The 25,266-nt window shown below is 45.9% G+C and overlaps 1 protein-coding gene across 1 annotated transcript in view; it reads right to left on the bottom strand.

Moving 5' to 3' along the window:
* agrn (agrin) overlaps positions 1-25,266 on the bottom strand; it is a 556,768-nt gene that overhangs the window by 314,996 nt on the left and 216,506 nt on the right. The window contains exon 3 of the mRNA XM_056300025.1: positions 9,033-9,071. Within this exon, the coding sequence (XP_056156000.1) occupies positions 9,033-9,071 (39 nt within the window). The remainder of the gene's footprint in view (positions 1-9,032; positions 9,072-25,266) is intronic.

The raw sequence follows: 25,266 nt of genomic DNA, 5'->3' as shown, positions 1-25,266 counted from the left end.
GTTAATAGGGTTATATAGTGTGTTATATAGCTATATTGCGTTATATAGTGTTATATTGTGTGTTATATAGTTGGGAGGTGTATGTAAAGCCCAACACCAGGCCAAAGGGAGTTATTCTGTCTGACAGACAACACTGCCTGAAACGCCTCGTTTGTAGTCTAGCGTGTTCTTCCGTTACTTATCTACGTCACTTGCAGCCAAGGTGAGGAGTGTGTCTGTTTTGGGAACCTCAGAATTTCATCTCTGCTCTTCGCAGATGATGTGGTGTTGTTGGCTCCATCAGAACCCGACCTCCAGCGCACTGGGGCGGTTTGCAGCTAAGTGTGAAATGGCCGGGATGAGAGTCAGCACCTCCAAGTCTGAGGCCATGGTTCTCTACCGGAAAATGGTGGATTGCTCCCTCCAGGTTGGGGATGAGTTGTTGCCTTAAGTGAAGGAGTTCAAGTATCTCGGGGTCTTGTTCACGAGTGAGGGTAGGATGGAGCGGGAGATTGACAGGTGGATTGGTGCAGCATCAGCAGTAATGCGGACGTTGTACTGGACTGTTGTGGTGAAGAGGGAGCTGAGCCAGAAAGCAAAGCTCTCAATTTACCAGTCAGTCTTCGTTCCAACCCTCACCTATGGTCACGAGCTTTGGGTAGTGACCGAAAGGGTGAGATCTTGGATACAAGCGGCTGAAATGAGTTTCCTCCGTAGGGTGCCTGGGCTCAGCCTTAGAGATAGGGTGAGGAGCTCAGCCTTAGAGATAGGGTGAGGAGCTCGGACATCCGGAGGGAGCTCGGAGTAGAGCCGCTGCTCTTTCGCGTCGAAAGGAGCCAGTTGAGGTGGTTCGGGCATCTGATCAGGATGCCTCCTGGGCGCCTTCCTTTGGAGGTTTACTGGGCAGGACCAACTGGGAGGAGACCCCGGGGTAGACCCAGAACTCGCTGGAGGGACTACATGTCCAATCTGGCCTGGGAACACCTTGGGATCCCCCAGGAGGAGCTGGAGGGTGCTGCTGGGGAGAGGGACGTCTGGAGTGCCCTACTTAGCTTGCTGCCACCCCGGAGAAACGGCTGATGATGAATAAATGAATGAATATATAGCAAATGGCACAATTTTTTTAATATAATGTGTTCTTCTTTGAACACAAGCACGTTTCCGTGGTGACAATCAGAGTCACTCACAAGGGCGTGTTGTTTGGTAAGACATCGTGGGAGGGCCTGCTGTCTCTACGCCCTTTACTTTCTGCTTGTAGGCAGGAAGCCAGAGCACTGACAGGTGGTCTGATTTCCCAAAGTCAGATCGTGAGATAGACCTGTTAGCTGCCTTGACCCGTCCACTCTGCCAAACTTTGTTTGAAGGGAGGCCAAACTTGCTGCTACATGGGCATTATAAAAATGTGCTACACAGTGACGTAGATAAGTAAAGGAAGAACATGCTGGACTACAAACGAGGCGTTTCAGGCAGTGTTGTCTGTCAGAGAAAATAACCCTTTGGCGTGGACATTGGGCTTTACATACACCGCTCAACTATATAACACACTATATAACACTATATAGCTATATAACACACTATATAACACAATATAGCTATATAACACAATATATAACACTATGTAACACTATATAGCTATATAACAGTATATAACACTAAATAGCTATTTAACACACTATATATTACGATATAGCTATAACACTATATAACACTATGTAGCTATATAACACAGTATATAACACTATATAGCTATATAACACACTATATAACACTATATAACACAGTATATAACAGTATACAACACTAAATAGCTATATAACACACTATATAGTGCTATATAGCTATATAACACACTATATAACACTATATAGCTATATAACAGACTATATATTACGATATAGCTATATAACACACTATATAACACTATATAACACAGTATGTAACACTAAATAGCTATATAACACACTATATATTACTATATAGCTATATAACACACTATATAACACTATATATAGCTATATAACACTATAACACTATATAAGTATATAAAACACTATAACAGTATATAACACTATATAGCTATATAAAACTATATAGCTATATAACACACTATATAACACTATATAACACAGTATATAACAATAAATGGCTATATAACACACTATATAACAATATACAGCTATATAACACACCATATAACACTATATAACACAGTATATAACACTATATAGCTATATAACACAGCATACAACACTAAATAGCTATATAACACACTATATAACACTATATAGCTATATAACAGACTATATAGTAAGATATAGCTATATAACAGACTATATAATACTATATAGCTATATAACACACTATATAACACTATATAACACAGTATGTAACACTAAATAGCTATATAACACACTATATATTACTATATAGCTATATAAGACACTATTATAACACTATATAGCTATATAACACTATATAACACTATATAGCTATATAATACAGTATATAACACTAAATGGCTATGTAACACACTATATAACACTATATAGCTATATAACACACTATATAACACTATATAACACACTATATAGCTATATAACACACTATATAACACTATATAGCTATATAACACACTATATAACACAGTATATAACACAGTATATAACACTAAATGGCCATATAACACACTATATAACACTATGTAACTATATAACACTCTGAAGGAAAGGGAAAACCCCCAAACCACAATATGACCCCTTTAATTTCCGGAAGGAAAAAAACCCAAAACAAAACATTGTCTTATATTCCGCCCAATGACTGCTGGGGTAGGCTCCAGCATCCCCGCGACCCTGAGAGCAGGATAAGCAGTTTGGATAATGGATGGATGGATGGATGGATGGACGGACGGTACGTACATGTACAACCTGGTCACTAGGCGTCCCACATGCCGCTGGCATGAGCTACCACAGCTATGGAAGCGGCACACCACGGAAGTGGGGTGGAGCACAGCAGGACAGTTGTTTCTGCCTGCTACACCAGCTGCCCTGTAGCTGCACGGCAGCTTGTTGTGGTATTGTGGTGCTGCAGCAGTCAGAAGGCCTCTGAACAGGTCTCTACGCCCTTTACTTTCTGCTTGTAGGCAGGAAGCCAGAGCACTGACAGGTGGTCTGATTTCCCAAAGTCAGATCGTGAGATAGACCTGTTAGCTGCCTTGACCCGCCCACTCTGCCAAACTTTGTTTGAAGGGAGGCCAAACTTGCTGCTACATGGGCATTATAAAAATGTGCTACACAGTGACGTAGATAAGTAAAGGAAGAACATGCTGGACTACAAACGAGGCGTTTCAGGCAGTGTTGTCTGTCAGAGAAAATAACCCTTTGGCGTGGACATTGGGCTTTACATACACCGCTCAACTATATAACACACTATATAACACTATGTAGCTATATAACACAGTATATAACACTATATAGCTATATAACACACTATATAACACTATATAACACAGTATATAACAGTATACAACACTAAATAGCTATATAACACACTATATAGTGCTATATAGCTATATAACACACTATATAACACTATATAGCTATATAACAGACTATATATTACGATATAGCTATATAACACACTATATAACACTATATAACACAGTATGTAACACTAAATAGCTATATAACACACTATATATTACTATATAGCTATATAACACACTATATAACACTATATATAGCTATATAACACTATAACACTATATAAGTATATAAAACACTATAACAGTATATAACACTATATAGCTATATAAAACTATATAGCTATATAACACACTATATAACACTATATAACACAGTATATAACAATAAATGGCTATATAACACACTATATAACAATATACAGCTATATAACACACCATATAACACTATATAACACAGTATATAACACTATATAGCTATATAACACAGCATACAACACCAAATAGCTATATAACACACTATATAACACTATATAGCTATATAACAGACTATATAGTAAGATATAGCTATATAACAGACTATATAATACTATATAGCTATATAACACACTATATAACACTATATAACACATTATGTAACACTAAATAGCTATATAACACACTATATATTACTATATAGCTATATAAGACACTATTATAACACTATATAGCTATATAACACTATATAACACTATATAGCTATATAATACAGTATATAACACTAAATGGCTATATAACACACTATATAACACTATATAGCTATATAACACACTATATAACACTATATAACACTATATAGCTATATAACACACTATATAACACAGTATATAACACAGTATATAACACTAAATGGCCATATAACACACTATATAACACTATGTAACTATATAACACTCTGAAGGAAAGGGAAAACCCCCAAACCACAATATGACCCCTTTAATTTCCGGAAGGAAAAAAACCCAAAACAAAACATTGTCTTATATTCCGCCCAATGACTGCTGGGGTAGGCTCCAGCATCCCCGCGACCCTGAGAGCAGGATAAGCAGTTTGGATAATGGATGGATGGATGGATGGATGGACGGACGGTACGTACATGTACAACCTGGTCACTAGGCGTCCCACATGCCGCTGGCATGAGCTACCACAGCTATGGAAGCGGCACACCACGGAAGTGGGGTGGAGCACAGCAGGACAGTTGTTTCTGCCTGCTACACCAGCTGCCCTGTAGCTGCACGACAGCTTGTTGTGGTATTGTGGTGCTGCAGCAGTCAGAAGGCCTCTGAACAGGCCAGAGACGGTGGAAGCAGTTCATGTTTGAGTGGTGAAACGTATCTGTCAGTACACGCCGTGTCCACAGGAACTGACTCCACCTTCTCTGACCTTCTCACCTGGATCACGGAGCATCTTCTAAACAGGGTCACTCTGTTCCCGTTCAGAGACCAAATTAAATACATCAGTAAGCAAGCAATGTATTTGTCAATCAATTTAATTGCTACATTTTGGGATATTTTAAACATTAAACAATCAAAAATTAAATTGACTTGAAACACTATAAAAAATTATTCTGTACCATTTTGTCTATTGAAAATGTAGCTCTGCAAAAAAGAAGAAGAAGAAGAAGAAGAAGAAGCTTCACTCACAGTACAACATAAACAATTCCTTTCCATACTGTTTTTTTATTTTATTTTTCTTTAGTGGTTGTAGAAAGGAAGTTGGGTTGTATAGTTCTGTGTATTCGTTCACTGACAACCAGCTTCACCTCTTCTACGTTTCCAGGTAAATGTTTCTGCCCCTCCTTCCACTTCATCCCCTAACAAATCCTGGTCACCCAGACAGCAAAACTGCTGTGGCCCGGACCCGCCCCACACCGACACCTCATCCGGCCCACATACCGCATGGAATGATGGCATTTTGGCGGTCCGCTCCTGTTTACCAGATCTGGGCCAGAACCAAGCCATAGCAATGCCGCATGTGCCACATATTTGCCAAAGGTGGCCATATTTGTTTTGTGATATTTGGGCCATATTCACCATTTACCACACAGGCCACTTCAGGGTCACATCCAGTTTGTTAGGGCCAGCAGTGCCGCATCATTGCCTGAAGTGGCCCACATCCGGATGCTATCTGGGCAGGGACACCTGCCACTCTGCCATACTGTGGCAGCGTTTGATCAAGTAAATGATCAACTTCACTCCATCCGTGTTCAGCCTACATTGCCGCTTGCCTTGTCACTGGTAATCCTATTACCCAGGGCCTCCCGATAAACCTACAGAATGTAGCGGCTGCTAAATTATGCATGAAGCTGCAGAGCTTATCAAATTATAATGTTACACCGTATTGTCTAATAATGGTGCCATCCCATGGGCTTTTGCCAATTATTACCAATTACCAATTATTTTCAAAGCTCGGTTGTACAAGGATGCAATAGTTTTAACTGTGGACACAAAGTCTTGAATAGCATAAGTGTGAAAAAAAAATCACTGCATGCATATTCTGCTGCCTTCATTGCCTCGGGTACAATGTAATATCCATTTCAACTCATTCTTTGCAGGGCATTTCTGTGTAGTGTTATCTATTATTTCTGGGTTTAAAGGGCCATGCAGCCAAACATACAGGAAAAAACAGACCAGTTCTACATGTTGGAAAGAGTCAAAGATGCACAGAACAGCACGAGATGCATGTGATTATAATTATAATTACAATTATAATGAAAACATTCTCTCATGGCTCTCAGACGTTTCACGCCATGTCCGTGATTGGCGTAGCAGGGCCCAAGTAGTGTTAGGATAATAATGAAACCAATTTGGACCCGGTTGAGCTTTGTGGTTACTTCTACAAACAGCCACCATGGGTACTTCCCTCTCCTAGCTAGCATCAACAACTGCAACTCCATCACCGCTCCCCCATCCCAAGGAGTCCTCCAGAGTTCAGTGTTTGGTCCTCTCCTGTTCATCCTTTACATGCTCCCCCTTGGTGACATCATACATCATCATGGTCTCTCCACTGCCACTGTTACGCAGAGGACGTCCAGCTCTACAGCTCCACTAAATCCATTACCACAACAACTTACACCAGTCTGACCACCTGTCTCACTAAAATCAAATCAAGGATGCAAGCTAACTTCATCATCAGTCCCAAACCCCTTACCAAAACCACTCACAACTTCTGCCTTACCATCGATAACTCCATTCTGCCCCCCTCCCCACACATTGGTAACCTTGGAATCATTTTCGACAGCAACCTCTTCTTTGAACACCACATCGATAAAAACGGCCTTTTTCCAACTAAACAACATAGCTCGGCTCCACCCATCGCTCTCCTTCTCTGCTGCCAAAACCTTGATCCGTGCCTTCATCACACCCAGAATTGACTACTGTAACAGCATTCTCTACGGCTCATCATCCAAAGTCCTAAACAAACTCCAGTCCATCCAGAACTCTGCTGGTCACCTTCTAACCCTCTTCCACTCCTGTGACCACATCACCCCTGTCCTCCAGAACCTCCACTGGCTCCCTGAACATTGATAACTGAAAATCCAAAGCCACATTCATCAGAGTTTCCTATAGTGAGTTTCTCTGTCCAAAATGTAAATTCTGTGAGCTTTTCAGCCCTTGCCAAAAAGCAACAACTGTCTTATTATCAGCAGAGGACAGGCAATGTGTGGCCTGAGCCAATCAGCTGCCACTTTGAGCCTTCAAAGAGAACATCCAATCAAAGAGTGCTTTGCGACTGTCACTTTTTAACTAGTGATTAGATACCACTGGGAAAGTGTCACTCGCACCACACCACAAATATAATCTCAGCACTGATGCTGTACAGACCCCCCATTTCCCGTTTTTGTTTAGATTATCCCTTTCCTTTTCTGCAGAATTTTCTCTCGCTAATAAGGAGGACTCATCATCCCTTTTCCGAGACAGCTAGGGCATTTAAAAATGCAGATTCTTTGGTATCTTGTCTGTGTCTCCTGTAATTATGTTTCTGGGACCAGGCCATCCCCTGAACTGAACACAAGTTCATTCAAGCAAGCCCCTTGCTCTTTGGAGCATATTTAGCTAATAACAGTTCTGTTAGCTCTCATTGCTGGAGCATCTTTTAAAGAGCCTTCCCCCCTCCATCTTTCTCCAAGATGAGACCTACTGCTGCACATGGGGCTTGTCTAATTGTCTCGCTAATCTGGCCAACACTAAATGACTAGAGAAACTCTGGGTAATTCAGAATGGTGAAGGGAGAATGTGTGTTTATGTTTTGCTTTGCAAATTTAAATAGAGCAGGAAGCAGTTGATGGAGAACCTAAAGAGCAATCGAACACGTAATTAAGGCCTAGCAGCAGTTTTTACACAGTTTACTTATGCAGAAACAAACTGTTCCCTCCAGACAGCAAAATCTGCCATACATAGGAAATGAGTGGCTCAATCGATAAAGGGGGCTGTTTTCCTTTCAGAGGGGGAGAAACTCCAGCGGAAGGCAGAAATGTGCTGCTTCACTATCAGCACACTGCTTCTCATTTCCCCCCTCGAGAGTGGACCTCTCTTGCGATGTTTGCTTAAAAAAGGGGCAAATAACTGCCCTCTCTTTGTGACATGTGGTTATTGATCAAAGCTATTCCACCATTTAGGAAAATAGAAAAACAGTAGCAGCACATTTTGCCACCCAGCCTCAGCAGGCCGTTCCTGCCAGGGAGAGCTTGTGCACACACAGGCTGTGAGGGGAAGGTTGCTTTCATTTCCTGTGTCATTTCTCCTCATCCGGATCAAGGGTCTAGCGATAATGTGATGGTACCGTCCCCTGGAGGCTAACGGGAATTTAAGGCTATACAAATCAATCTGACTTGCCTTGACGGTAGCTGAGGTGTGGCAGCCCAGTCGCTTGCCCGTCTCAGGCAGGCAGACACACATCTGGAGAAGCCATACTCTCAATACTAGTGCGCCCTCAACGCCACACAACAGACACTGTATTCATTATCCAAGCCGCTAATCACAATTGGGGTCATGGGGCTGCTGGAGCCTATCCCAGCAGTCATTGGGTGGCAGGCGGGGAGACGCTCTGGACAGGCCGCCAGTCCATCACAGGGCCCACACACACACACACACACACACACACACATTCACACCCAGGGACAATGTAGTACGGCCGATCCACCTGACCTACATGTCTTTGGACTGTGGGAGGAAACCGAAGCCCCCGGAGGAAACCCACGCAGACACGGGGAGAACATGCAAGCTCCACACAGAGGACGACCCGGGACGACCCCCAAGGTTGGACTACCCCGGGGCTCGAACCCAGGACCTTCTTGCTGTGAGGCGACCGCGCTAACCACTGCACCACCGTGCCACCCATTTGCACATCAAAGAGCCCAATCCAGTCCGTGTGCTCACCATGCTCACACGTAAAGACTGAAGTTAGAGAAGCACAAAGAAGCCAAACCTGCCTCAGCACAGAGGTAAGGATCTGGTCTAACAGGTTATCATCTGCAGGCACCCTGAAAGAGTGCTTGTGGTCAGAGGGGTTGAGTGGAGGGAATCCACAGAGGACTTACCATCAGGAGGCTGGGCTGGCGTGAAGTGAGGAGGTTTGTCTGGAAGAGATAAAACAGAAAGAGATGGAGAGGATTAAGTTTTTTTTAGTTAAGGAGAGTTTCAGAGAATTCCCAGGGGTTCAGGTCAAGTAATTGAGTTGCTACAAAGCAGATAAGAGGAAGGCTGGAAAGAGATTGTGTCTTTCTCTTCTCATCTAGCACTTTCTAACACACAGCACAGTCAAGCAGCGGCCATATCTTCACCGTGCTGCTGGTCAGCATGGTGAAGGCCCGTCCACCCAAACACAACACGCTTTTCATACGGCTTGAACGCAACACAGTCAGGAGCAAGGCTTCGTGTGGAGTGAGGAGCAAGGCTTAGTGTAGAGTGAGGAGTAAGGCTTCGTGTAGAGTGAGGAGTAAGGCTTCATGTGGAGTGAGGAGTAAGGCTTAGTGTAGAGTGAGGAGTAAGGCTTCGTGTAGAGTGAGGAGTAAGGCTTCATGTGGAGTGAGGAGTAAGGCTTAGTGTAGAGTGAGGAGTAAGGCTTAGTGTAGAGTGAGGAGCAAGGCTTCGTGTGGAGTGAGGAGTAAGGCTTAGTGTAGAGTGAGGAGCAAGGCTTCGTGTGGAGTGAGGAGCAAGGCTTCGTGTGGAGTGAGGAGCAAGGGTGGAGTGAGGAGTAAGGCTTAGTGTGGAGTGAGGAGTAAGGCTTAGTGTGGAGTGAGGAGTAAGGCTTAGTGTAGAGTGAGGAGTAAGGCTTAGTGTGGAGTGAGGAGTAAGGCTTCATGTGTAGTGAGGCGTAAGGGATCGTGTGGAGTGAGGAGTAAGGAGTAAGGCTTCATGTGGAGTGAGGAGTAAGGAGTAAGGCTTCATGTGGAGTGAGGAGTAAGGAGTAAGGCTTCGTGTGGAGTGAGGAGTAAGTCTTCGTGTGGAGTGAGGAGTAAGGCTTCATGTGGATTGAGGAGTAAGGCTTCATGTGGCGTGAGGAGTAAGGAGCAAGGCTTCGTGTGGAGTGAGGAGTAAGGCTTCGTGTGGAGTGAGGAGTAAGGAGTAAGGCTTTGTGTGGAGTGAGGAGTAAGGAGTAAGGTTTCGTGTGGAGTAAGGCTTCGTGTGGAGTGAGGAGTAAGGCTTCGTGTGGAGTGAGGAGTAAGGAGTAAGGCTTCGTGTGGAGTGAGGAGTAAGGAGTAAGGTTTCGTGTGGAGTGAGGAGTAAGGCTTCATGTGGCGTGAGGAGTAAGGAGCAAGGCTTCGTGTGGAGTGAGGAGTAAGGCTTCGTGTGGAGTGAGGAGTAAGGAGTAAGGCTTAGTGTGGAGTGAGGAGTAAGGAGTAAGGTTTCGTGTGGAGTTGGGGCAGAGAAGTGTCAGATGAATGATCAGGATAAAGGTTTATATTCCGCTTCCTTTAGAAATGTATATTTTTCCATCCTACAGTCAAATATGAAATTATTTGGATCAAATGATACTGCAATGTCAAGTCTTGTTTCCCACAGACTTGAACCCGTGCTGTGCTCCCGTGGTAGTAGACCCCCCCCCACTGCCCCCACGGTGGTAGCGGAAGGGAGTTGAGGGACTTGTTGGAGGATGCTCAGAGAGATTGGTTGGATAAAATGTAATAATTCCATAAGTTATATAGTAAATATTTCTACTTTGTAACTGAATATTCACAGCTATGTATTACAATATTAGCTCAGATTACAAAATAAGATATTGAAGTTTTATGGCAGTTGAGAAACTAACGCAAGGTACGGTCAGCGCTGCCGCCGGCTGATGGGACAGTCCAGTTCTCCAGCTGGCATCTTCTGCCTTCACATGGGGAGGGCGGAGGGCGGATGGCGGAGGGTGGAGGGTGGAGGCATGTAAACAAGCTCTCTGTCCTGTGGCTAACAAAATGTGTTATACTGAAAGTGCTGCAATAAAGTGGGAATTCATCCATTTCAAATATGATCTAATGTAGTCTCTGCACTGGGTGGTGCTGAGGGTGCAGCAAGCCACCACAGAACAAGCAGACGCTACATGAAGACCATGACCACTGGAGCCGGGGACAATCCCTTGATAGCAAGAAAATACAACCTAACAGTTCTGATGATTCTGGCCCTGAGATGTAGAAATAATAGGATTAGGTTTTGACCACTACCGTGACCCCCCACCCTCCACCCCGCCTCCATTGTAAACAAATGAATAATAACTTGTCCAGTGAAGACAGAGACAGATGGGGAAAGAGAGGGGCATCTGCTTATAACATGCATTTGGATAAGCCAAAGGTTTAAGAATGACTGATATGAGGCACCGTTGTGCACTAGACTAGAACAGAGTACCTCCTACATGTCCAACACCTCCCAACCCCCGCCCTCTACGTCCCCCAACCTCCACTCACTATGTCCCCAACCCCTGCTCCCTGCGCCCCCCAACCCCCACCTCCTACATCCTCAAACCTCCACCCCTACGCCCCCCAACCCCTGCCCCCTACGTCCCCAACCTCCACCCTCTCCGTTCCCAACCCCCGCCTCCTACGTCCCCCCCAACCTCCACCCCTACGTCCCCCAACCCCCACCTCCTACATCCCCCAACCCCTGCCCCCCGGGTCCCCAACCTCCACTCTCTCCGTCCCAAACCCCCGCCTCCTATGTCCCCCATCCCGTCTCCTACATCCCCCAACCTCCACCCCTACATCCCCCAACCCCCACCTCCTACATTCCCCAACCTCCACCCCTACGTCCCCCAACCCCCGCCTATACATCCCCAACCTCCACCCCTACGTCCCCCAACCCCTGCCCCCTATGTCCTCCAATCTCCACCGCTACATCCCCCAGCCCCAGCCCTCTACATCCCCCAAACTCCACCCCCTATGTCCCCCAAAACCCACCTGCCCTGCACCCTACCTGCAAACTTAGTATGCTGTCAGAGCAGTCAACAAATCCACACAATGGTGCTGGGAAATATGCAAAATAATAATCTACTACTACTTTCAGCTGCTCCCGATAGGGGTCTCAACAGCGAATAATTATGCAAAATAATAATATAGCCATAATAATGTTGAATTTCAAATGATATCAATATATATATCAAAACATGCACAAATGCCATATTTTAAAACCCAATTGAGGTTCATTACATTAAATTGTTTGTTTATGTATAATGTCAAAGTAAAATTTGTTTTCAAATAATACTCCCTCAAAACGGCTTGTGTGTGTGAATGTCAGTGAATGGCCGTATCTTCCTGATATATTCAGTAGATCAATACGTGTCTGACTGTGACATTTAGCCATGTGCCGAGGTGTGTGTGTATCCCAGTCTGTGTGTGTGTATCCCAGTCTGTGTGTGTGTATCCCAGTCTGTGTGTGAACGTCTTCTTAGTGGACGAGATTGTCCTCCACAGAACAAATCTTTGCAGTCAGTATGGGCATAACCTTGCCGGGCAATGGGCTCAGCTGCACAGGGCTAAATAATTATCCTGACCTAGCGCTCTTCTGAGTTTGCCTTTCTCCCTCCCTTCTTCCCCACCCTGCCATCCACCCTCTCTTCTTTCCTACCCTGCCCTCCACTCTAGCATCCACCCTGCCCTCTTTCCTACCCTGCGCTCCACCCTGCACTCCTCCAGCTGGTCACATGGCAGGAAGTCTCCATGGTATAACAGAGGGCCTTTTACTTGTTTGCACCCCCTCCCTTGTTCTCTGTGTAATCGGAGAGGTGGAGATACAGACGAAGTGGGTCTGTACTGAAGCCTAATAAAATCTCTCTGACCAACATGAATTTTGCAACAAGGTAAGGTTACGATGACACACCCTCTAAGGGAACAAGAAGGAAGCGTACAGTAAGAGCGAGAGAGGATTAAGTGAGATAAAAAGAAAAGAGGCTGAGAAGACAGAGGACATTAGAGGACGCGCTGTCTGAATTCCAGAGAGAGGCTTTTCCAGGCCTTCTCCAGCCCCTTTCCAGGCCTTTTAATCAGCATCTGAGGCATCATTAGTATCCTCAGGCTTAAAGTGACTCTGGGTAACTTTTAGGATTTGAGCAACAGATTTTACATCCCACTGTACTGCAGGACGTGATGTGCTGTGTGTTGATGTGAGGTGGGCGCTGCATTGTGCCAGACAGGGAGAAAGAAGACATGACACAAGAGTACGACCATCAAGGACAGGAAAAAATAATCTTTTTTTCCCATAAAAATTAAAATTAGATGAGTAAATTGTAATAAGAGTGATCAGATGTCACTAAACCAAAAGTGCTGCAGCACTACTCTTAGTTTTGAAATTAGAAATGAAATTATTGATGCTCCAGGAGGTTAGCTTGGTGAAAATTATTCCAAAACCAACAAACAAAACATGGCAGTCTGTATGATGTAGTCCCTGAGTAGTTATGTGTCACAGGACCAATCATTTTTCAAAGACTTGCGGAAGTATTTATTTATTTGTCTGTGTGTTGGTGTTGAGACTGGTCTGACTTCAACGCGGGGTGAGTCAGCTGACCTGGCCAGTCATCCTGAAGCAAGGACAGTAAGACAAAGGGAAGAAGTACCCCCCCTCCCCATCCATCCATTATCCAAATCGCTTGTCCTTCCTCAGGGTGGCAGGGATGCTGGAGTCTATCCCAGCGGTCATTGGGCGGCAGGCAGGGAGACACCCTGGCCAGGCCGCCAGGCCGTCACAGGGGAAGCTGCCTATTTCAAGAGTAAACGGTAGTAGAGTGCTTTTCTCTACGATTGATCGACTTATGAATCCACCATCTACAAACCCATCAGAGATGCTGTCCACTGACACATGTGAGCTACTCTCTTTTCTTTAATACGCATGTTCTTCTTTTACAAAATATATTTCCAGCGAGACGGGGGAGTCTTTTTTAGATAGCTCTAGAGTCACTGGGAAGATTGCTATTTTGGGAATGAAAATATAAAAGCCCAATCAACTCTCAACTTCAACAAGAAGAAGATTCTGTGTCACACTGCTCCCACACCGCCATGTGTTAACTCTCCACACTGCCAGGATGCTCAGCACCATCCTACACCTGACTCTCCACACTGCCAGGATGCTCAGCACCATCCTACACCTGCCTCCCCACACTGCCAGGATGCTCAGCACCAACGTACCTTCCTACACCTGACTCTCCACACTGCCAGGATGCTCAGCACCACCACATCATCCTACACCTGACTCTCCACACTGCCAGGATGCTCAGCACCAACGTACCTTCCTACACCTGACTCTCCACACTGCCAGGATGCTCAGCACCACCGTACCATCCTACACCTGACTCTCCACACTGCCAGGATGCTCAGCACCACCACACCATCCTACACCTGACTCTCCACACTGCCAGGATGCTCAGCACCATCCTACACCTGCCTCTCCACACTGCCAGGATGCTCAGCACCAACGTACCTTCCTACATCTGACTCTCCACACTGCCAGGATGCTCAGCACCATCCTACACCTGCCTCTCCACACTGCCAGGATGCTCAGCACCACCGTACCGTCCTACACCTGCCTCTCCACATTGCCAGGATGCTCAGCACCAACGTACCTTCCTACACCTGACTCTCCACACTGCCAGGATGCTCAGCACCACCGTACCATCCTACACCTGACTCTCCACACTGCCAGGATGCTCAGCACCACCACACCATCCTACACCTGACTCTCCACACTGCCAGGATGCTCAGCATCATCCTACACCTGCCTCTCCACACTGCCAGGATGCTCAGCACCAACGTACCTTCCTACATCTGACTCTCCACACTGCCAGGATGCTCAGCACCATCCTACACCTGCCTCTCCACACTGCCAGGATGCTCAGCACCACCGTACCGTCCTACACCTGCCTCTCCACATTGCCAGGATGCTCAGCACCACCGTACCATCCTACACCTGACTCTCCACACTGCCAGGATGCTCAGCACCACCGTACCATCATACACCTGCAGCAAGACACCTGCACGTCATGTCAGCATTTATGCAAGTATTTATGTCAGTATTCACTCGCTGCAAATAAGGTGGTGAGGAGGTGGGATTGCAGAAACACCTTTAAGGACTTTTCTGTCTTTGAATGAGTTAAATGAGCTATTTCATCCTACAGGCCAGAAGAAACGTGTAGCCTTTAGGAAAGAGGCAGGAGTGTCCTACGGAGCCTGGGTACACAGCCAGTGAAGGGAGCATAAGGGGGCAGGTTGTCAGGGAAAAGTTTGGCTGCTAGGTTGTCATAATTGACTTCAGGTGTAGATGAGCTCAAATAAGTAGAATTTACGATGGCAAGAGTATTTAATGTAGAAATGTGGGACACAATAGAAATGTGACAGTGTGTGTTAGGCTAGCTAGAGAGTATGATTGTTTGTCATCAACTGTGTCCATGTTTCATTGTGTGACTGCAAAGCAGTTTGACACAGCTGCAGTGATTTAGGGCTATACAAATACACATGACTTGTGTTTCAAGCCAACACTGAAACACGTTTCAGTTTTCAGCAAAGCATTCTGTCAAAAACATTGTGTCATGCACCAAACCTTCAACCACACTCAAGTAGGCAGTACTAGTGTGTTAGTCCTAGTGTATTAGTGCACTAGTACTAGTGTATTAGCACTAGTGTATTAGTCCTAGTGTATTAGTGCACTAGTGTGTATTAGTCCTAGTGTATTAGTGCACTAGTGTGTATTAGTACTAGTGTATTAGTGCACTAGTGTGTATTAGTACTAGTGTATTAGCACTAGTGTATTAGTCCTAGTGTATTAGTGCACTAGTGTGTATTAGTCCTAGTGTATTAGTGCACTAGTGTGTATAAGTACTAGTGTATTAGCACTAGTGTATTAGTCCTAGTGTATTAGTGCACTAGTGTGTATTAGTACTAGTGTATTAGTGCACTAGTGTGTATTAGTCCTAGTGTATTAGTCCTAGTGTATTAGTGCACTAGCGTGTATTAGTCCTAGTGTATTTGTGCACTAGTGTGTATTAGTACTAGTGTATTAGTGCACTAGTGTGTATTAGCACTAGTGTATTAGTCCTAGTGTATTAGTGCACTAGTGTGTATTAGTACTAGTGTATTAGTGCACTAGTGTGTATTAGTACTAGTGTATAAGCACTAGTGTATTAGTCCTAGTGTATTAGTGCACTAGTGTGTATTAGTCCTAGTGTATTAGTGCACTAGTGTGTATTAGTAGTAGTGTATTAGTGCACTAGTGTGTATTAGTACTAGTGTATTAGTGCACTAGTGTGTATTAGTACTAGTGTATAAGAAGTAGTGTATTAGTGCACTAGTGTGTATTAGCACTAGTGTATTAGTGCACTAGTGTGTATTAGTACTAGTGTATAAGAAGTAGTGTATTAGTGCACTAGTGTGTATTAGCACTAGTGTGTATTAGTGCACTAGTGTGTATTAGTACTAGTGTATTAGCGCACTAGTGTAGCAGAGTCGAGTAGCGCAGAATGAAGGATAGCGGGGTAGTTTAGGGTAGGGAGAAGTAAAGTGTGAGAGTGTGTAGCCAACATACAATTGTTGAGGAAGAGAAGAACAGCAAAGCCCAGGGTGGAGGTGGCCAGCAGGATCAGGCAGATGTTGCAGGGGATCATGAAGTAACGCACTACCAGGGACACCTTGTGCTGGTACATGCGGTCCCGCTCCGGGGATGGTGGCGACGGGTAATGGCAACCGCTCATGCTCCACTCCAGAGAGCCCCTCCCCTACAGCGCAGATGGGATGGAGGACCGAGGGTTGCCCAAGGAACCGTTTGGGAAAATGTCTACGATGGGGCAGGGAGGAAGAGGATGAGAGGACTTGGGAGGAAATGCGTGATGGCGGGTGTTTCAGCAGCTCTTCCAGCTGTGCGCCATGGGGGGGGCCTGATGACAGTCTCTCTCCGGGTACCGCGACATACTTTCAGAGGTTTCCAGGCAACACCTTTTCAGAGCTAATAGCATCCATCCGAGAAGAGAGGACAGTGGTCTAACGCTGCTCACGCCTCCATTCTCCCACCTGTCCACACGACCTCCACCCTACTGGGTGCCTCTGCTAGAAGAGACAACGTGTGGCTTTCCTCGGGGTTGTCTATGTATGTATGTATGTATGTATGTATGTATGTATGTATGTATGTATGTATGTATGTATGTATGTATGTATGTGGAATTGTTTATACCAGCAGCAGGAGCCAGTGTGGGGGTTGAAGTGGGTGGTAATAACGCTAACAATGTGTGCTGTGGCGTTGTTGCGTCCAAGTAAAATGGAGTATTTGCGTGTAGAGAAGGGAGTATGGCTTGGCTTGCCACCGGTCCACGAGTCAAGCCTGGACAGAAGACAGACAGACAGCCAATCCAAAGTAATAACAAGCTCTTCTCTTCTTTGAGAAGACCCCCCGTGGGTAATCACTCCGCCCAGTGGGGTGCCCCTCTGCAGGTCAGCTTGCCGGTTCGGTCAGAGGGGATTAGTGCGTCCAGCACCCCGCAGACAAAGCGGACCGGCTCGGCACCAGCAGCTGGTAACGCTAGCGCACACCAGAACCCCGCTGGTGAGCAGGTGAAGGACTGCCGGCTCTCTGGACCAGATCCCCCACGTCCCCCCGGAAAGACGGTTTATTTTTAGCCCCTCTCTCCAGACTGCTTGCCACGCCTCTTCGGTTCAATAACCATTGTGCCCATGCACCCTCGCCGGGGCTGTCAGCGGCAAAGCGTCGGCGGCTTGGAGAAGAAACGCGTCCGGGGATGCAGGGCGGCGGAAAAGTTGCAGGACCATCTCACTTCTGTCCATCTGCCCGACGACACGTCTGTCCGCGTCCACTGCACACAGCGCCGAGAATAAATGACTGATGCGTAATGGTAAAACGATGTGTCAGGGGAAAATAGATAGACCGCCGAGGTGCGTTCTCTTCCCCATGCTTCGGTCGCTGATGGAGGCATCCATCACAGAAGAAGCTACTGCTCCTCCACAGCCCCTGTTTCACATCCATCCACTGATTCCTCCCTCACGCGACACGTTGTCCGGGCTTTTCGCTCCTTTTCTGGATTCTTCTCGATGCGCTTCATCCAGCGTCAAGTCTGTATCTCCGTCTGTTTTCCCCACTGCTTCAGAGGCACTGCCTCTCTTTTATTCCATCACCTTCTCCGAGGGACAAGTGTTTACTGGCCACCAACACCACAATGAGCCTCGGAGTATTCATGCCGCGCAGCCAGGCGGCAGGTAGGCTGCTGCTGCTCCTGGTGTCACTGTCCTCAGCAAGACGCCCTACGACGGGAGGAGCAACAGAGAGAGAGAGAGAGAGAGAGAGAGAGAGAGAGAGAGAGAGAGAGAGAGAGAGAGAGAGAGAGAGAGAGAGAGAGAGAGGGAGGGAGCGTCCGAGCGAGCGAGCGAGAGGGAGGGAGGAAGCGAGCGAGAGACAGGGAGCGACAGCGAGGGAGGGGGCGAGTGAGAGAGAGAGAGGGAGGGAGCGAGCGGGCGAGCGAACGAGAGAGAGAGAGAGAGAGAGAGAGAGAGAGAGAGAGAGAGAGAGAGAGAGAGAGAGAGAGAGAGAGAGAGAGAGAGAGAGAGAGAGGGCGAGAGAGAGAGAGAGAGCGAGAGAGGGCGAGGGAGAGCGAGGGGGAAGCGAGCGAGACAGAGAGAGGGAGAGAGCGAGGGGGAAGCGAGCGAGACAGAGAGAGTGAGAGTGAGAGGGGGAAGCAAGCGAGAGAGAGAGAGCGAGAGAGAGGGGGGGGAGAGAGGGGGGAAGCGAGCGAGAGAGAGAGAGTGAGAGAGCGAGGGGGAAGCGAGAGAGAGGGGGGGAAGCAAGCGAGAGAGAGAGAGAGAGAGAGAGAGAGAGAGAGCGAGCGAGAGAGAGCGAGAGCGAGAGAGAGCGAGCGAGAGAGAGAGAGGGGGGAAGCAAGCGAGAGAGAGAGAGAGAGAGAGAGAGAGAGAGCGAGCGAGAGAGAGCGAGAGAGAGCGAGAGAGAGAGAGAGAGGGAGAGAGAGGGGGGAAGCAAGCGAGAGAGAGAGCGAGAGAAAGAGAGAGAGCGAGCGAGAGAGAGAGAGAGAGAGAGGGAGAGAGAGGGGGGAAGCGAGCGAGAGAGAGAGAGAGGGAGAGAGAGGGAGAGGGCGAGAGAGAGGGAGAGAGAGAGCGCGAGAGAGAGAGAGAGCGAGAGGGCGAGAGAGGAGAGAGCGAGAGAGAGAGAGAGAGAGAGAGAGCAAGAGAAGCTCCTGACTCTGGGTCTAGCTCGGGGTTTTGAGGAGGAAACTGGGTTCTCGTCTCTGGAGCAGCGCCATTCTCACCGAGCCTCTCCCTCAGTGTCGGCCCGCAAGACGAGTGCACAAAAAGGTGTTGGCGGAGTGGAGGGTGGGGTGTGGGGGATTCTGGGTGGAGAGGGGGCTGGGCGGGGGTCTGTCTGTAACAAAAGCTCAGAGGGAGGGACCGGGGAGCAGGATGGAGACAAGGGGAGAAGCGATGGAGAATCCGAGCCTTGGGGACCGCTGCGTTTGGTTTAAGTGGTGTGGGGGAAGCAACGATGACGCCACACCAGCGACTCCAATTGGAAAGCATCAAACCATCACCCTCCACTATTTATAGCCTCATCAAAAGAAACTCCACGCGGGAATCTCAAAGATGTAATGATGTGAACAGAAAACAGGCTGCAAGACACCAAACCGTAGGTACTTTAAAGTGAATAATCAATCACGTACAGATGCTTTGCAAGCAGCCTCCCCTTCCTCCTTGCTCCTCTGTGCACCACCAGCGCAGACCTTTACCCCGTAACAGGCCTGAGAAACTGCCAAACGCCCCACCACTTCACAGAAGCAATCAATTATTCATGTAATTAGCAGTCACATTCATACTTTCTCCAAACTGACGTCCATCACACACCGGCACATATTGTCTCCATTATCAGGTGTAGTAAAGACGCCGTGTGCAGCACAGCATGTGATGCTACATGCTCATATAATATGCTTCATCCCTGCTGTGACACACATGATGAGGTCACACAGATGGTACATATAGCCGTGGTAGCACAGTGGCTCAGTGGGAGACACCATCACCTCTCAACCACAGAACTCATGGTTCAGTCCACACATCCGTGGGCAGTTTGCAGCTGTATGGTTTTCCCACCACAGTTCAAATAAATGCATGTTATGTGATGTGAGTCCCTAAATTAGTGAGTGATGGTGATGTGGAAGTGGAGACGTGTCTTCCTGTCTCCTGCGTAATCCCTGCTGGGATGTGCTGCAGCCCCCATGACCCTGCATAGCATGAAGTGGGTGTGGATGGACTGTGGTCCTGCTTCATACCCTGCAACAGTAACCTCCAATAGAAAAAAAATCAATGACAATGAGAGGCAGTCAGACAGATGCAAGGCGAAATCTACCATCAATTATTAATGTTATCCTGACTCTCTTTCACCATCTCTGTTGTGCACTTCCCCGGCCGCACTCTCTTATGCATGGATGCACAAACAAAGATGCATACAGGATCTGCATATAGTGAGGAACTGCCCTATATGTTCATAAAATCAACACTGCATTACTGAAAAGGACTAACCTGATATCTGCAAATGTGTAAAGAGATGTGTGAATGCCTGCTGAGATGGGGAATGTCTGTTGAGATGGTGAACGCCTGCTTAGATGGTGAACATCTGCTGAGATGGTGAATGTCTGCTGAGATGGTGAATGTCTACTGAGATGGTGAATGTCTGCTGAGATGGTGAACGTCTGCTGAGATGGTGAACGTCTGCTGAGATGGGGAATGTCTACCGAGATGGTGAACGTTTGCTGAGATGGTGAATGTCTGCTGAGATGTTGAACGTCTGCTGAGATGGTGAATGTTTGCTGAGATGGGGAATGTCTACTGAGATGGGGAATGTCTGCTGAGATGGTGAATGTTTGCCGAGATGGGGAATGTCTACTGAGATGGGGAATGTTTGCTGAGATGGTGAATGTGTTCAGCAGCTCACCTTTCATGTAACTCATTGTCTCAAACCAGTGTTCGGCCATTTTTGAATTTTTGCCCACCCTTTGGCACATACAGACTCACTGAGATTTGCAGATATGGTGCTGTGAAGCCTCCCACACTCAGGCTGGGGCACCAGTCTGTTGTGGTCTTCACATGGCCTCGTTATGGATTTTTGTTGTCTCCATAAAAGACCCCCGCTACTGTTCATTGAGCATCCTGCCAAAGCTCTCAAACTGCACATAACACGCTTTCTTTTTCATCATCATCTCAATCAGCTGATTTTTTTGTACTTCTGTTTTCTAATTATCTGTCTTTACTTCACATGTCTCTTTGTTTTTTGTTTCCATTGGTGGTTTCACACAGCGTCCCTGCACCGTGTCTCATAGCTGCTCTACAGCTTGAACGACGGGGAGATCTTCCCGGCACGTCTTCAGCCGTTCTCTACTGTCATGACCCAAATAGAGTCTTCCGTCTGATCTTCACTGCTTTGATCCATTTTTAATACCACCAATATCTCACAAGCATTAACATCTCTATGAGCGCTTCTCTCCCTGAAGAGGCCCGAAGAGCTGCTGTCTCTGCAATGCCCCGCCACAAACACACCACCGTGTCTTATCTGGGTGTGTGTGTGATGTATTCTTTCTGTCTACATAGTGAGCAGATGAAACCCTCTGCATGGTGACTGAGTGATGACGGCGATGAAGAAGAGAGAGAGGAAGAAAGGGTAATGACAGAATGGTGCATGCAGAAACGTTAAAGTAACACTGCTGGTTTCTAGACAGACGCCACCACATGTGAAAAGCCAAAGCAAGGACAGGAGCAGAACAGAATTGTCAGGGAGAGAAGCAGCTGGTGAGAGGTGGGGGTGTGCAGAAGAAGTCCCTCACAGCACAGTGGGGGTGTGGTGTACTTCGGTATACTTCAAGCACTTGTGACAAACAAAGCCTCGGTGCCCTCGTGTCAAATGCAAAATGTAGACAACCTCATGTAATATTGAAGGAGCTAATAATGTCCCGCTCTCATAGTTATGGTGTCAGCTATTCTTATCTGACATGCACTATTTTGGGGTACTTATGGTGATAACCCCAAACTCTAACAAAAGAGTGCAATATGAATGTGTACTATTTTACATTTTCAACAATTCATTACGGACACATTGATGGTTCTTGCATTATAAATCACGCATGTCTGTTGACTAGAGTTATATTTCAAGGTTTCAAAGAGTTCAAAGACACTCGAACGACCGGGATTTCACTCCTACCTAAAACCACCGTGGGCGGTCAAAATGACGGCCGGTTTTTAAACTCTATATTCTGTCAAGTTAAATACCCAACTGAGATTTTAACACATTACATATGTTAGTATGTCTGCGATGAAACTAACTGACACCAAAATTAACATTTTAACAACTTTAACAATATTTTTCAAACAATTTGAAATGGCCGCTGTCCAACGCCTGTAAATACTGTAGCGCCTCGGTGGTAGTCATGGTGCGTCTGTAACGGCGTCTGTAACCAGACATGTTGGACATAATCACACATCAAGTTTAGACTGTTTCTCTGCACTGGAGGACGCTAGTGTGTTTCTGGGACAGAGCAACGAACTGCACGAAGGAAATGATGCGACCAACACACGTCACAAATACTGACATGACGCACACCATCACGCACAAATTATAACTTTTTTTGTGCTATTGGTCTAAAAATCGTTTTAATGCAAATATATGCAGTCTCGGGAGAATTCGGGCAGCGGCAGGTCTGTATCTTTTATTAAACTTTGAAAATACGAAACGGTCACAATGACCGTGTTGGTCGTTCTAGTGTTAAGAAAGTAAAAGGGTGGCAGTAGTGTGGAAGGTGACTAATGAAGGATTCTAAGCGGTGATATAATGTCGTCACATAGCACATCATGTTATTCCTTGAACCAAGCATAGTCCTGTCAACACTGGTTGAAAATGTTAACTTCCCTCCATGTAGCACCCAATAATGTAATAATTTCCTGAGAATGTAATAACGCCTGATAATGTAATAAAATGTGCACTTAACTTGATCGAAAATGTAACAAAATCCAATAATGTAATAACTTGACCAATAATTTAACAAAATGTTCTGACTGATATTGTAATAACATTTTTAATAATAATGCATTTTATTTGTGGGCGCCTTTCAAAACACTAAAGGACACGTTACAGAACACATAAAAAAACCCAAACAAGCAGCACTGTATCAGACAGCGTAAAATCAAAACAAAGCAGGGTAGACAATAAAAAGTTAACACAACAGTTAAGTATAAAATCATCATCTGCACAAAACTCAGTGAAGAGTGGATCAGACTGAATTTGCCAGTTTGAAAAGGTACGTTTTGAGATGGGATCTGAAGGTTGAAAGAGAGTCAATGTTGCGAATTTGTTGTGGGAGAGAGGTCCATAGGTGAGGGGCAGAACGACTGAAGGCTCTAGACCCTAAGGTAGTCAAGCGATGGTGTAGTGAGTTGGAGAGCAGAAGAGGATCGGAGAGTGCGGGAGGGCATGTTGATATGAAGGAGTTTGGAAAGATATGAAGGAGCTAAGTTATTAAGGGCCTTAAAGGTGAGGAGCAGGATCTTGAAGTCAATACGGTATATAACGGGGAGCCAATGGAGTTGCTGAAGAACAGGAGTGATATGATCTATGGAAGGAGTTCTCGTAATGATACGGGCAGCTGAATTCTGGACCAACTGAAGCTTATGAAGACACTTGAGGGGAAGACCAAAGAGGATAGCATTACAGTAGTCAATACAGGATGTAACCAGGGTGTGAGTGAGTATGGTTGTGCTTTTAAGTGTAAAGTGATGTGGGCTTCAAAAGATAATGTGCTGTCCAGGATGATACCCAGGCTCTTAACCTGAGGCGATGGAGGAACTACAGAATTGTCAATAATAAGAGAAAAACTATCAGTTTTGGCCAAAGTAGATTTGGTGCCAACTAAAAGGACCTCATTTTTATCACTATTTAGTTTGAGGAGGTGGTATGAAAACCAGGATTTAATTTCTAGTAAGCAGTCAGAAAGGGAAGTGGGCGGAAGAGTGGAGGTAGGTTTGGTGGATAGATAAAGCTGACATGTCCTGTCATACTGATATGTTATGACACTTTAAGCATCAAAATCACATAGTACTTATGAGAATTGTTGCTCTGTCTGTTCCTCACCTAACTGCGTATAAAGGCAGGAATCTCTGTCTGTCTGTCTGAGTTAATTTCACGCATGTGTGACCATGCCCGCATGAGATGCATGCCTTCCTCAGGATCGGGCAAGCCACATCCATGCATGAGATGAGGAGATACACGTTTTGGATGGGCAATGCACTACATATGTATATTGTTAATTTAACATTTATTTAACCAGGAAAGTCCCACTGAGATAAAGAATATTATAATGAACAGCCAATCGTTATGGCCACTAGGTGGCGCTCTAATGGCGCTAAACCTCTTTAATACATCCATGAGTTAAACTGAAATACCCCCAGCACTAGCTACCTAGTAGCTACATTGAAGTTTGAAGTTACATTGAAGTTAGCTACATCAAAGCATTAGTGTTCTTTTCATTGAAGTTTTCTTTTCACTTGGCAAGGTATAGTATGAAATGTCACATCATCAATTCCTGCATATTTCTGTAGGATATCCGAAAGGTTGGATAGGGTATTCTTTGAGACAAACATATGTCACGCACTTTGTTGGAGGTGCAAACAAAGGTGCAAACAAACGTTCCTTGCATGGATTTATATGGCCTGCATTTCCTGAGGAGGCTGAGGAGCGCCCGTCTACCCCCCAAATTCTCACCAACTTCTACCACTGCACCATAGAGAGCATCCTGACCATCTGCATCTCAGTGTGGTATGGCAGCTGCACCTCAGTAGACCAGAAAGCTCTGCAGCGGATCGTCAAGGCGGCCCAGCACATCACCGGTACCCAGCTCCCAGCCATACAAGACATTTATCACAAACGCTGCCTTCGAAGGGATCTGAGCATCAGCAGAGATCCCACCCACCCCAACCATGGACTGTTCTCCCCCCTGCACTCTAGGAGGCGCTACAGGAGCCTCAGAGCCCGCACTACCAGGCTCAAAAACAGCTTCTTTCCACAAGCTGTTGCCCACCTGAACCTGGCTACCCACTGGATGTCTGTAGATATTTTTAAATATTTCGTACTCCAGCTCTCTTTTAACTTATTTTTAGCTTTGGTCTTCATGTGTGTGTATCTTATACTGTGTTTGCTGTGTTTGTCTGTGTCTGTCTTGGACTGATTGGTGAAGCCACAGCCCTCATTTCATTTTTAATATGTGCCTGCACATTATTTTTAATAACAATAAAATTGAATTGAATTGAAATGTCTGTGTGTTTG

This window comes from Lampris incognitus, chromosome 2, assembly GCF_029633865.1.
Source record: "Lampris incognitus isolate fLamInc1 chromosome 2, fLamInc1.hap2, whole genome shotgun sequence".
NCBI classification, from domain to species: Eukaryota; Metazoa; Chordata; class Actinopteri; order Lampriformes; family Lampridae; genus Lampris; species Lampris incognitus.
This window is presented reverse-complemented; position numbering and strand designations above follow the sequence as displayed.